Here is a 14,872-nt window from a genome sequence, read left to right on the forward strand (position 1 = left end):
GAGAATTTCTTCTTTGGGTTTGTGAGGCTGTAAATCCTTATTGAAACTGAAAGTCTCATCTTGCAACTGGTAGTTTCCAACAGCTAATCTTGCAGTTACAGACAAGACCCCTGAGGGTGTAGTGGTTCCCAGTTAGGCTGCTAACTGCAAGGTCCACAGTTTGAACACACCAGCCACTCTGCTGGGAAAAGGCAAGGCTCTCTACTCTTAAAAAGTTAAAATCTGGGAAATGGAACACTTACAGGGGAGATTCTATCCTGTCCCATAGGCTCACTTGATGACAGAGTTTGAACCTTACAATTAGCAGCTCAAAGGGTAAATCACTCCATTACTAGGGTCCCATTGTAAGAAAAGCAGATTCTCAGCCCTGCCTCAAATGTACTGAAAATTTGCATTTTAACAAAAATGTATAGGGAATTCCTAGTATGTCTTGAGAAGCACTGACCTAATACCATTGGGGGAGAGGGGTATGACGACCTGTTTCCGTTGGATTCCTACATCTCTTTTACATCCTGTGGTTTTGATAGCCCAGCAGGATACATCATAGCCTCTGTTCTTAAATTGAGCCTAGGGAGAAATCCGAGAAAATGCCCACCACATCAAAAGCCTCTTAAAATCCCGCAAAAGATAGATGCCTCTGGGGTTTGGGTTGCCCTATAGTCTTTCCCATCTAATTTAGTGACAGCTGCAAACTCTGGAATTCTTTGCTAGAAAACTGCAACTTTAGCCTGCCGCTGGCTTTAGCCAACCTCTGACGGAGACAATGAGTGAGGCAGCACCGCGTCAAATGGTTGCCTAGCGACAGCCATTCACACCAGTACTTAAACAGCCTAAACTGTGTGCCTGCAACCTGGAGGGCAGCCATGGACCAGAAAAGATTTTCCCTGGCTCCCTGTGCCAGGCGGAACCAGAAAAAAGAAGTGTACGTGAGAGTGACCCCAGCAGAGGTTAAATTTTTTGACACGGTTGTAGGGAGAGTGTATCGCTTTCCAATTACGGTTCACAACATTGGTCACTGTATGCAAAAGATCCAGTTTGAAGAGCCACCAAAGCCACAGGTGATACACTAAGGGGCGCCAAAGTAGATTCTGGAGAGGGTGGGAGCTTTGAGGGTTCTTTTGTTATCCCTAGTTATATACATAGCTGATATTAGGGCGGGAAGGAGTGGGGGCCAGGGGACCGATCGAACTTCACAGCCCAGCGCGCGCCGTTTATGGGGTTTTTTTTTTTTTGTCTCTGTGTAAGTGAGCAAGCTTGCGCGTGCCTTTTCCCTCTCTTTGGTTTTAATGGGCTTCTTTTCTGTTGCTTTTTGCTTCAGGGTGGGAGATAGGGAGGAAAATGCGGCGGCAAAGTTGCTGTATAGCCTCGCTATTTCTTCATCCAAATTTTAGAAAGAAGGAAAGAGAACTCTCCGACTGTCTCCTCTTACTTAACCCAGCCAAATCTTTGATTCTTGGCTTCATGATACTGTAGTTCTCTCATAAACATAATGAGGTATTTAATCAAAAGTCTATGGGATGGGGGCTTCCAAAAATACGGTGAAAACTGCCATAATCATTTCATTCCAATTTTCCACGAATTTTTTGAAGCCCCCTCGGATTAACTATCCTTTGAATAATGAAGTGTCAGATACTGTAGAATGAGTAGAAATAATTGTTACTGGACTGTTAACAAGCGTTAATTGAGCACCTGGTATGTAGTATTCAGGGTTGTGAAGCATCTAGGAGCCCTGGTGGTGGACTGGTTACACGTTGGGCTGTGATCTGCATAGTCAGCAATTGGATACTGAGGGAGAAAGACTGGGTTTTCTACTCCAGTAAGCAGTTTCTGTCTCAGAAACCTACAGGAATCACTATGAGTCAGCAGTGACTGGATGACAGTGAGTTCTCTTAAAGAGTTGTGGGAGCCTACAGCAAAATGAATGTTCTGAGAGGCTGTTCCAATCTTGTGATCTAAGCCAGCAACATTTCATGTTCTATAACTGACAGTTCATTTACATTGTGTATGTGCCTGGATGGATATTATTTCACTATGTTCATCAATTTCCAGGGAGACTTGACAGAGTGATAGACTGATTAGAATTTATGATATGTAGGTGATAAGTAATTGGTTTTAATGGACTGTAAGATTGACTGAGATATTGTACACATTTGTTTCTATATGCACAAGAGAGAGATGGCAGTGATTAGGTGGCAGTGAGTAAAATGATCCTCGTTCTACTTCATGTACTGTTTTTAAAAAGATACCATTTATATGTAGAATGGTGTACAGCCAGAATGCTGTGAGGATGGTGAGATTTCAATTCCATTATTTGTGACAGTTCATCAGGAAAGACCAATCACTAGAAAATGACATCACTTTTGGTAGAGAGTCAGTGAAAATGAGGGACACCTGCAATGGGAGAGAGCGAAACATAATGGACTCAAACATGTCATTGATGATAAAACTGTCACGGGTCCTAGGTATGTCTCTTTCTGTTGTGCATAAGGCCATCATGAGGTGGCACTGACTCAACAACACTTACGGAGAACAACAAGCTTGTTGACTATACACTTTGCTGAATATTCGTGTGTTTCTTTAGCTACCAATTGAATGAAGTCATAGAATATTTCCAGCGCCCACGGGGTTTCCTCATGCCCCTTTCCTAGGGTACCTGGAATATTCACCTCCTAAAGGTGACCATTCTGTTTTTTAACACCATGGAAATAGATTCATACTTCATACATTTTTGTGTTTCCGTGTTTTATAATACCAGTGTAATGTTTAATAAAAAGTGTATCTCAAACTTACCCATTCTTCCTAGCTCACTCTTTAAAAGTAGCTGATTACTATAGATTTGGTTAAATTAGGGGGAAAGTTTCTTAAATTTAACTAGCTTAACCCTCATTTGGTGAACCATTGAGAGTACATCTATAAGTATTTCCTTTTAAAACTTAAGCTGACAATATTCCTGGATACGGGCAAATACTATATTATGCATGTTCTGGAGACACTTGTGTGGGTGGTCGATGGGCAATCAAAAGACGATGAATGATTCTTCTAACATACAACAGTACATATTTTCAATTCTGGCTCCAGATTGCATTGACTTTACGTATTGAGTACATACTTTGTGCTAGATATTGTACTATCTACTATGGTTTTGGGATAAAAGATAAATAAGGTACACTTTTACTTTCAAGGAACATGGGGCTAGAAATTCTTTGCCTGATACTCGGTGCCTTCCTTCAGTCTTACAGACGCTACCCATCTAATAATTGTTCAGGAGCTCAGACCCCAGCATGAACAAGAATGAGTGAATTATTCTCTGAGTGGGAAGCGAATAAACCTGCTAGGCAATAATAAAATGTTAAGCCAATAAGTACAGGCTAGTTGTACTTATCATTGCACCCCCTTCCACTTCCAACAATGGATTCACCTTCTTTTACTTTTGGTTCACATTTCTATTTATTAAGCTGCAAGAGTCACCTTTTTCTAAATTTCATCTCTCTTTCAGGGTCTGTCTGTATAGGCCTCATTTTCTCTACAATGTTTGATACCGTCTCTAAATGATTTCTTCCCTACTAGATGCCTATTGCGTGTATGGCCATTCCATTATAGAGTTTCATATCACTAGGGGAGTGCTCAGTAACTGGAAGTTTGCCCAAAGTCATGTGTTGCTGAAACACTGCTTTCCCTTCTTATCAAGTCTATTGTCCCTTCCAGCAGCTCTAGACTGAGTAAGCAGCCTTCCAGAAGCCAAAAGCCCATATGGGTAATAATTTATTGTGTTCTTTCTTTCTGCCCAATAAATGCAGAGAGATTGAGAGTTGGACTGTGGCAGTCTTTAGGGTGCAGAAAGTTTGAGCTCTTTGACCAGTGGTCTCAACAAGTCACTCCAGGACTCAGTAATGCTTCATTGTTCTAGAACACTGCTTATACTCAGCCTGTCAAGAGACACCCAGGATGCTTAATCCCAGTAATGCTGCCAGTGTTACTGATTGAAGACACTTTGTCTAGCAGGTTTATTAGTTTCCCACTGAAAGACTAATTTGCTTCTTATTTATGCTTGGGTCTGAGCTCTCATTGCCCCCATAGGGATCAACTTCCTTGCTTTTATCCTCACATTTTACATTTGACCTCAAGTCTAGATAGAGTGCACCATTTCCTAACCCATAATAATCACGTCTTTCCATGAATTTATGTGACACTTATGTTTGAATCATATGATACTTGATTAGAAAATAGCTCATGCCATTAAGTTTCAAGGGGTGTAGATCTTGCTTCATTTGTAAGATTATTCATTTCCAGTTTGTGGAGAATTGCTTAAGGTTTAGTCAGAGACATCTGTATTTTGAATCCTCCCTGCCTGAGTGACTAGTGACACAAAGTGCATTCTACAGTCTTCATATCCCTCTCTCATCTGTTTGCTGGGAGCCCTAAGATTGGCCTCACAGAACTGTAGAAGTGTGTTCAGAGAGCTGCTAGACAGGATTCTTGATATAGCATGAGTGTTCATCAGATTTCAGATTTCTTCTGTAGTTAAAAGTTTCATGAGAGCATAAATGTTTTTTCCCCTCTTGGTTCAATTTCTCTTTTATACATCCTACTAGTTATGAAACTTTTATCTTCATGAAGAAAGCGTACCAAACACTTGAGCAACATTTTAGTATGTTTTCCTCCCTTTGTATTAGATTTTCAACTTACTAAAATGGAGGCTATGCCAGTTTTGGGGAGAAAAAAAACCTCGTATTTTTTAAGTAGCCCAGGGACATTTACGTGATTTTTTTCTACGTTTGTAAATTTTAAGTTTCAATTAATGGACTGTTGAAAACATGTATTAAGAATCTAGATCCAAGAGATATGCATATAGTCATTGAACGTTTTGTCTTTAGGACAGAAATAAGGCCTATATCCTGAGATGTCTGGTAGTAATACACTCTCCGAACTACACTCACAGCAAGAGCTAAGGGAGTAGTGGGGGCCAAAGTGGTTGGCTGTTAACAAAAAAACATCAGCAGTTCCAACCGTTTCCACTCCCTATAAAGAGTTTGAAAGTACCATTTGAGATTTGATGTTTTTCTTTGTTTTCCTCCACTGCAGTTCAAGCTACTGCTGAACAACATGGAAAAAGAACTTGCCGCTGGACTTTACATGACAGTAATGATCGAATACCACCCCGATAAGAATGAAGACGTTTATGACCAATTGATTATTAACACATGTAACACCAAAATAGAAATACCTCTAATGGGGTATGCTACCTTTTTTATTTTATGGTGACATTTGGATCAATTTTCAAGTGTAGTGAAAAGGCTATTCTGTATTTTCTCTAATCGATAGACTTAACTTTTCCTAAAGTTGAACTGAAAGAAAAACTTTTTAGAAAATTGTGGTGTTTGAAGCAAATAGAAATCTAGCTGTTTGAGACGACTTCTTAAAATAACTTAAAAACACTTAGCAATTGATTGTGATTAATTGGATTTTTTTGAATCTATATTTTCATTGCATTGACATGTGAAATTCACTTCATTGAATTAAAAATAATTCAGATGTTTGATTGGGAAGAAAAATGGTGATATTTGGGGATTGATTGGTGAATGTGGGCAGATATGAGGTGCATATATCTAAGTTTTTGATGTAGAGGTTAACTTTGATACAAAGCACTCATTTGACCAGGAGTTTGTTGCATTCATTTCAAAAGGAAAACTGTATACTTATCTTCATTATAAAATTTCTTACAAAACTTGCTTTCTAGTTTCTTAAGGTAAGGAATTAGGTATCATCTGACCTACTTTGCCTTGCTAAAATAAATTCCACCTTTCTTGAGGTGAGTCACAAAAGCTACAAACAGTTTTGAAAAATAAAAATGTCATTGAAGTAAATGGATACCATCTTAAGGTGAGTACTTGGGTGCAGGTTTATATCATTTAAATGTCTAAAAACTGATGTGTTAAAAATGTTTTGTTTTCAGATATTTATATCACAATTTCTTCTATTGACAAGTATGGTAGCAATGGACTGGTAAGGATAGCAGAATTTTTTTAAGGGCTTGATATAGATAGATAGATAGATAGATAGATAGATAGATAGATAGATAGATAGATAGATAGATAGACAGACTTATCTATAAATTTGAGTCATAATTCACTAGATGTCTATAGGTATAGATTTAACAGTTAGGCTCTGTTAGTGGCAAATTAATTAAATACTCATTTTTCCCTTCCCCTAGGCTAATTCCATCCTGTGACTTAGATATTCCACCAGAAGTTAATTTTGGCTCATTGGTGGCCAAGAGCAAAGTGCACTCTAAGGAGATTAGTATTCGTAACTTTGGAAAATCTCCAGGTAAAGATTTTCTGTCCTATAAATTAATTTATAATTTTGTAAAAACGTTGAGATTATTTGAAACGGTTGCCTTATGAAATTTCTAGGCCAATTATTTGAAGACAGACAGGTAAAATTTTCAGGAAAAAAATTGAACCTACCGATGTCTAGTAGAGCTCAATCAAGGGCAATGTAGCAGCAAGGAATTACTAAACCCAAATGAAGGCCGAACATGATGGTGGGACAAGAGGGAAGTAAAAAGGAAATAGAGGAAAGAACCAGGAGGCAAAGGACATTTATAGAGGCCTAAATACAGGCATGTACATATGTAAATATAATGATAGGGGAATAGAACTATGTTAAGAATTAAGGTTGCAGATGGATATTGGGCCTCGACTCAAGCACTCCCTTAACACAAGAATGTTCAAACGATCCAGAATTCTGTGATGCTCACCTTCTTGACATGATTGCTGAAGACAAAATGGGAGCATAAGCAAATGTGGTAAAGAAAGCTGATGGTGCCCGGCTATCAAAAGATATAGCGTCTGGGGTCTTAAAGGCTTGAAGATAAACAAGCAGCCATCTAGCTGGCCCACATGGAAAAAGCACACCAGCCTGTGTGATCATGAAGTGTCGATGGGACCAGGTATCAGGCATCTATGACGACCCAGAATCAAACCATACCCAAGATGAACTGGGGGCAGGGGTGGTATTGCTTGGAGATCCAAAGCCCATTTATAGACAATTGGACATCCCCTCACAGAGGGATCACAGGGAGGAGATAAGCCAGTCAGGGTGCAGTATAGCACTGATGAAACAGAATGTTCCTCTAGTTCTTTGGTGCTTCCTTCACCCCACTATCATGACCTCAATTCTACCTTACAAAGCGGATTAGACCAGAACATGCACACTGCTACAGATAAGAGCCCGAAACACAGGAAATCCAGGATAGATAAACCACTCAGGGCCAACGAGTATAGAGATACCAGGAGGATTAGGGGAGGGTGTGGAGAGAGAGGGGAAACCTATCACAAGGATCAAACTAGAACCCCTTCCCAAGGGAACGTATAATGGAAAAGTGTGTGAGGGGCGACAGAGGATGATGTATGATATGGAAAAAAGTAATCTATAACTTATCAAGGGTTCATGAGGAAGGGTGGGCAAGGGAGGGAGGGGGAAGAAATGGGGAGCGGATATCAGGGGCTCAAGTGGGAAGAGAATGCTTTGAAAAATGATGGCGGCATACGTGCAAATGTGCTTGGCACACTGGAAGAATGTATGGATTGTGATAAGAGATGTAAGAGCCCCCAGTAAACGTATTTAAGAAAAAAAATTGAATCTACCTCTTTAAAGAACCTGGATCTGTAAGATCCACTCTGGCTCTTGGATGTTTGCTGAACTCCCAAAGAATAGGAGACAGGATGCTATCATGAAAGTGAGGTGATGCATAAAGCCATCCAGAAATAGAATCATGGTGCCATGCCTTACTGTGATTGAGATAAGTATCTTCAATAAGGTTAAATGAAGACACTTGAATTTGCTAAAAAATGTACCATGTAGTGCTTGTATGCATTTAAGATTATGAGGTTCAGGTGCAACATATATAAAAGTCCTGATAAGGTTTCTGACTCAACATAGGCATGTGGTCAATATTTGTTCTTTGTATTACCACATTCATCATTGAATTTACAGTGTGGCCCCCTGGTGATTTGTTTAAAGAATAAGTCTTCCAGATGTGTGTGCACATGCATGTGTACTCTTCATTGACAATATATAGCAGGCAAATAATGACTTATTCCTTCAGTATCTTGGTGAAATGGTCAGTTTTTGGGGTGGCAACGCTACCGTACCTGTCACTGAGGACTGCCTCAGGAAGGAAGGCCCCTCTCTGGAAACATGAAACAACATGTCAAACCCCAACCCCTTTCTCACTAACTTGCGATGCCCCTCTAGAACCACTTGATTGCACACTGGGAAAGGTAGTTTGTCACTTGACTGATTTGTTTCTGCAGTCAAATAAAACTAATTATTGGTCCTCACTAAAAATGTGGCACAATTTGCTTTGGTTTTTAAATACTTATGAAATTATAGAATATTGGGGTCATATGGTGCGACAGAGGAGCACTAGTGGACTTTCTACCCCTGGAAAGTTAGTTTCAGAAACTCATAGGTGGCAGTTCTACCCTGTCCTATAGGGTGTCTATGAGTCAGCATCCACTTGATGGCAGTGAGTGAGATCGTGCACCAGTTAAGCACTCGACTGCTAATTGAGCGGTTGGCCATTTGATCTCACCAATCAGCTCCACGGGAGAAATATTTTATTATTTCATTGCTCTTGTAAAGATTACAGCCTAGAAAACTCTACCGAGCAGTTCCACTCGGTTATATGGAATCACTATGAATTGGAATCAGATCAATGGCACCGAAAAACAACTACATATGGTTTGATTCTTATGTTTAAAATGCAGTCTGTTATAAGTGACTGGGTAACATGGTCTTTAGACTCCCTGGTTGTCTTTTCAAGCAGTGATGTGCAATTAGAGAAGTTTCCTTGTCTTATTTTATTTTCCTCACCTGTGATTTAACTATTATCCATTCACATTCCTTCTGTATTTTGATCAGAACAGTGCATACTCTTTTAAATTGCATGGTTTTTCTACAGGTGAAAGCTCTCTCATGGGAAACAAACTTGTGAGTTTAATTTATTCAGTAAGGTAAAAGAAGTAAAATTAAGATGCACACATGGTTCCATAAATTTGAGGGAAAAGTGATCTACATTAGTGTCTGGTTTTGTGCTAATATTTTGTGTGTGGATAGTATTTGCAGTAATATCACAATTGGTTAAGTTTATTATAATTTAGTACTGTGAAATGTTACTTACTTTTACCTTACAAACAGAAACAAACATGAATTCTATTTTCCTAATCTTTACTAATCATTCTTGGAGTGGATCACATTATTTCTTTCCATGTTTACCTAAGTTGATAGTATGTGTCATCAGATAAAAGTGACTTAGTGAGAGGAATTCACACAGTGACTGCAACAGTAGGCTCAGACATAGCAACACCTGTGAGGAGGGTGGAGGTCTCAGGAGTGTTTTGTTCTGTTGTACACAGGGTCACTATAAATTGGAATTGACTTGATGGTATCTAAAAACAGCAATATTCACAGTAGTGAATACTCATCAAGTGTCATAAAGCTTTTATTACATGCAAGTACAATTCTATACATATATGCATGAGCATGGCAATGTATATTCCTGGCTGAAAAAACACTAATGCACAAAAGAGATTCAGAAAATAAAAATGATTTTAATGAAACAAAAAAATGAATTTTATGTAAGAAATATTTTATAGGTTTATAGTAAAATCATACACAAATTGATACATACACTTAAGAGGTCATAAAAAAATTCACACTCTGCACATTCTTGATTTATGCAACTTACATTTCTCTCTGGCAGATAACCGGGGTGATTATCTTTGGATATGTAGACCCCCAAAGTCAAGCTATAGAATGATTTCTTGATGGTCTTTTAATAGCCCATTATGTAGTAACCATGCATGCATTTAATCCAAAGTTTAAAAGTCTTTTTTCTTTATTCAGCCTTCAGAAAATATTTCCTAAATTTATTCCTGACTTTGCATTATCACACTTACATTTTCTTTTTCAAAAGTCATGATTTAGTTTTTAAAATATCTGGTGAAGTGTTTTATTATTTTATACTATACTATTCAAATATTCCCACAGCTTTTATATTTAAAGGTTGAAGAAACATCGTTATTTGAGCATACTTTGAATTATAAACATATTCTCCTTCCCCCCGGATGGGGAGCAAGCAGTTGTCATGGAGACAATTCCATGTGTGTCATTGTAGAAGTGTGCTCCCCAGTGCTTTCAATGGCTGTTTTCAGAAGTAGTTCACCAGGCCTTTATTCCAAGGTGCTTATTTGTGGACTTTATGTTAGCAGCTAAGCGCCCTGTTTACATCAGGCTCCATCTTTCCCCTGAGTACCCAATACTATTTAACTAGACATTTTCTAGTACAGTGTTATGATGATGTAGCAGTCTTCAAACCTACCACAATCTTTACACACTTTTAGGTTTAAATAGCTACCTCAAAACTCACCATTTGCCAAGATAATTTGACCATTTTGCCCTAAATATATGATAATGTTTTTCTTGCTCTTAATTCCCATCTTTTCTTCCACCTGATCACCAACATCACCTTTCTGCGTCACTGTGTAGAGGGGCTGGTATCATAAAAAATTAAGAAATGTGTTAAATTCTACCAAGGCTAGCAGTAGTTCTTGGGAACCTCTTTAATGCCTAGAGGAGCATTCCCTACTTATTCTCAACGTATTGTGGTTTTTATTGCTGTTCAGTTTTGTTTTCTTGGAAACTCACCATGGAGGCTCAATATTTTCTGTATGCTTGACATAATACTGAGCATATAGCAGGCACTTACTAATCCTTTGTTTTCAATTTGATTCCTTGATGACTTTTTACTCAGTTTTAGCAAAGAACCATTAAACTTTCAATGAAAGCTGATTAGACTCGATGTAAACTGTTTCACTTACTATGAACATTCTGTAGAGTCTCCCAAGCTTATTGGTAAATATATGAATTGGCATAGCCTTTTTGTGTTTTTCTGGTTTGATACTCCGAATAATTTTACACACATTTCTCTTTCTTAGATGGTTATTAAAAGCATTTTGGAAGTGTAAGGTCAGGTGAGGGAGCAGTGATGTTTCAGTAATAGCAGTCAGTAGTAGACCTTGGTTTGATTCTGTGCAGCCACCACCTGTCAGTGGATGTAAGTTGCTGTGATGCTGAAAACAGTTTTCAATGAAGTTTCCAGACGAGGAAAAACCTGGTGATCAGTTTTTAAAAATAAATAAAACCTCCATGGATCACAATGATTTAATCCAAAACTGATCATGGAGATTGCTTAGAACCAGGCCAGGCGTTGTTACATTGTGCATGGGGTCACTGAGTGAGAGGCACTCAGTGGCATCTAACAACAGCAGCAAAGACAATCTAGCAATAGATATTTTGCTACCCAATGTCTAATGTGTTTCTCTAGAGAGAGGAGAACAACTCTGATTTAAAAATCCAGACAGGTTTGTGTAACTTCCAAAGTGGGTGATACCATGCCCTGGAAAGCACTGGAACCATCCAGCAGGGAAGCCCAAGAAGATACCTACACTTTATCCTGGATTATGGGGTATAGCGAAAAAATTTTGAACTGCCAGGGGGTTCTGAGTATTTTTTTTCTGAAAAGGAAGCAACAAGTGAAGTCAGTTTGGGAGCCTGTGGTGTAAAGGACCCTTCACCCTAAGCACAGATGTGGGTTCTCACATCTCATGTGCTATGCTAAACTTCAACACTGCCAAGTCTACAGGTTTGTCTGATATGGCTTATTAGCGATATTTTAAATGTTTGGTCACTGCCACCCTCTGAAAAAAACACTTCACTTCTAGATCATGCCATCCTCACATACAATAATAATTGTAGCACAGGTCCTGGAGTGAAGTTGACCAGGGCTCCAATGTGGGCTCCTTTTGCCAAACATCCATTGTATCACTAGTAAAATGGAGATAAATCTAATTCCTGCTTCTATAATTGTGGTGGATATTAAAATGCACTGTATGCTCTGTGGCATATATTAAGCATTCAATGAACATTTAGCTTTGTATCATTAGTATTTATCTAACTTTTCCCATTAACGGTCCTTTTGTGCACTATTTCTGAAGTGTAAGTGTTAAGATTTTCCGTGGGCATCCATATTCTTATGTCCCTTGGCAATTAATTTTATTCCTTTCTCTTCACTAACTACCCTTAACTATGCTAAACTAAGTACTATGATACTATTATTCTCTGGGTCTCCTTCAGGCATCTCCAACTTAACAAGTCTAAAACTGAACATAGCTTGCCCTGAAACGTAACTTTTCTCTTTTACACTAAATAACAGCAACATTTCCTTGAGCAAGTTAGAGATTTGCCAACATTCTTGTCGTTTCTCTTTCCCACCTACTACTGTCATACTACGTTCAATGCATTGCCTTTATAAATATGTCAGAAATCCTACCTAGCTCTGTCTCATTGACACTTCTGTACAACAGGTCATCATCTTCTCTTGTCCAGTGATCACACCAACTAATGACTTTCTAGCTTTCCAGTTCATTTTCTATATATTGTCAGTTTCAACTCCTACAGGTCCCATATGACTGAAATGCCCTGTCGGAATTTCTAGATAATAATCTTTAGGAAAGTAAATCACCAGATAGCTAGTGTCATGTCTGAGAAAAAATGTCTTAATCTGTATCATCTTCTCAGTGCCACCTTTTTCTTAAGATGAAGTCCCTGCATCTGTTGTTAGCCACTAAAAACAAGACACATGGACACATAACTCACTTCAATGTGTCAATACTGATTCATAGAGACCCTATAGGGCAGGGTTTCCAATGCTGCCATCTTTACAGAAACAGCCTCATCTTGCTCTTGTGGAGAGCCTGGTGAGTTTTTTCCCGAATAAAATTTTGAATTCACATAAACTCTTTGCTCAAATTACATTTAAGTGGATATAATGTGTAGTAGCTATTTAACTGAATTTGGTTTTATTTTTTGCTAGATTCCTAAGTCAGTAATATCTACTCATCTGAAACAGATTATTTTACAGATTTTAGCTTAGTTTTATGACAGAAAAAAAATGAACCTTAAATATTCAAGTCATGAGAACTTCTTAAAAATTACTGGATTAACCACTTTTATTACTATGACTTTATTTCCCTCAGGTCATCTCTGGCATACATTGTTTATATTTCAACATTTTATTATGGCAATATTTTGTTCTCTAAGTTATATGAATATCTTTTTAGGAATGTAATCAAAAGTGATTTCTAAGTGGTGAGTTTGGAATTTGCAAAGTTCTTTAGGTTAACAGTATGCTCATTGGTGTTAATATTTTGAAGCACTGTTAAAGAGACACATGATTGACTACATCTATTTGTTGAGTATATTTTGCATACTGTTTACTATTAGGCACAGTGATTTTTTAAAAAGGATAACATTCATGCATATGGATACCTTGCATTACCATGAATTATTATTTCTGTTTTTAAAATAAAATTTTATATAGTCTTCTTCTCATGTGCTATTTGATCCCAAAATTGCATTTCGCCTGTTCTAACCCTGAATAAGTGCTTATGTTGTATTGATTCATCTACACAGAAGTGATACTGGCTAAAACTATGAGTCTCGGGATTAGAAACACCCAACCGAAAAATCTCAGCTTTGCTAGTCAGTAGTTGTTGCAGTTAATTCTTGCTGTGTAACAAATCATCCTGAAACCCAGTGATTTAAATGGGAATCTTTGTTTAATTGTTCATGTGTATGCAGGTTTGTTATAATGCAATAGATCTATGCTAGTCTAAATTGCATGTTCCTGCTCCTTTAAAACCTTTATTTGCTACTAGGGATACTGCTGCTTCTTATAGATCTGTGGGTCAGCTGGGATTTCTCTGTCCCACATGTGATCATTCTTGGCCCAAGCTTGCCAGGAGAAGCACTTTCCATGGTGGGATTTCAAAAGAATATCAAGAGACTATTTGGCATTCTGTGATTTCCTCCCTAACCAATCCAGTTCACACAAGTCCAACATTATGGGTTAAAGTAACACATTTCATGAGAGGGTTAGTGTGTGGATATAGAGATGGGTCAAGAATTTGCATCCACGATGTAAATTAACAGACTAGTTATGTAACTTTGGACAAATCAATCAACCTTTCCAAATTTCAAATTCTTTGTTTGTAAAATGGAGATGGATGATTAAATCTAACAGATGTGCTATGAGGATTAAATGATGTACGGTATGCAAAACCCTCTGGACACACAACTCAACCTTCCTAGACTTCAAATTCCTTATTTATAAATGGAAATAAATGATCAACCTATCTAACAGAATTGCTATGAGGATTAAATGGTGTACAGTATGCAAAAGTCTTAACATAAATGTCTGAACACAGCGAGTATACAGTATTTTTTAACTATTGATTTGGGTTTGGGCTTAACTTGAAGCTCAGGATTGTTGAATGACAACAGATACTGAACTTAAAATCTGAGCTGTGATTCTTCGTCCACAGTGGACTTTCTGACCTGTATTGTTTATCTGTCCCCTGCCAAAGGTGCAAATATAACATTATAAGGACCTAAATATGAATCTTTTGTTATTCCCATTAGGTACATTTTATATAGAGTATACTGGTGGATTTCCCATTTTTATTTCACCGGCGCGTGGTACTGTACAAGCTCAATCATCAGTGGCTGTCAAAATAGAATTCTGTGCTGATAAGCCACTTACTGTAAATGAGGTAGCAAGGTGAGTGCATACTACATATCATGTTTCTTGTTCATATTCAAATATGCCTTTTATGTTCTGTTTTACCAATATACTAGCTATTTGTTCCTTTATTCAGAAGTAATTCACAGATGTCCTTCTACTCACCCAAAACTAGGGACTGGAACATGGTAAGTAGTAGAGGATGACATGTAGGTACACACAGGA

General features: G+C 38.0%; 1 protein-coding gene across 1 annotated transcript in view; it reads left to right on the forward strand.

The window, feature by feature from the left end:
• Nucleotides 1-863: 863 nt before the first annotated feature.
• The window catches only part of CFAP47 (cilia and flagella associated protein 47), a 223,362-nt gene continuing 209,353 nt past the window's right edge, over nucleotides 864-14,872 (forward strand). The window contains exons 1-4 of the mRNA XM_013008474.1: nucleotides 864-1,058; nucleotides 5,083-5,234; nucleotides 6,212-6,327; nucleotides 14,548-14,686. Coding sequence (XP_012863928.1) covers nucleotides 864-1,058; nucleotides 5,083-5,234; nucleotides 6,212-6,327; nucleotides 14,548-14,686 — 602 coding nt within the window. The remainder of the gene's footprint in view (nucleotides 1,059-5,082; nucleotides 5,235-6,211; nucleotides 6,328-14,547; nucleotides 14,687-14,872) is intronic.

Source organism: Echinops telfairi, unplaced genomic scaffold, assembly GCF_000313985.2.
Source record: "Echinops telfairi isolate 266 unplaced genomic scaffold, ASM31398v2 ScPeMD7_38;HRSCAF=143, whole genome shotgun sequence".
Lineage (NCBI taxonomy): Eukaryota > Metazoa > Chordata > Mammalia > Afrosoricida > Tenrecidae > Echinops > Echinops telfairi.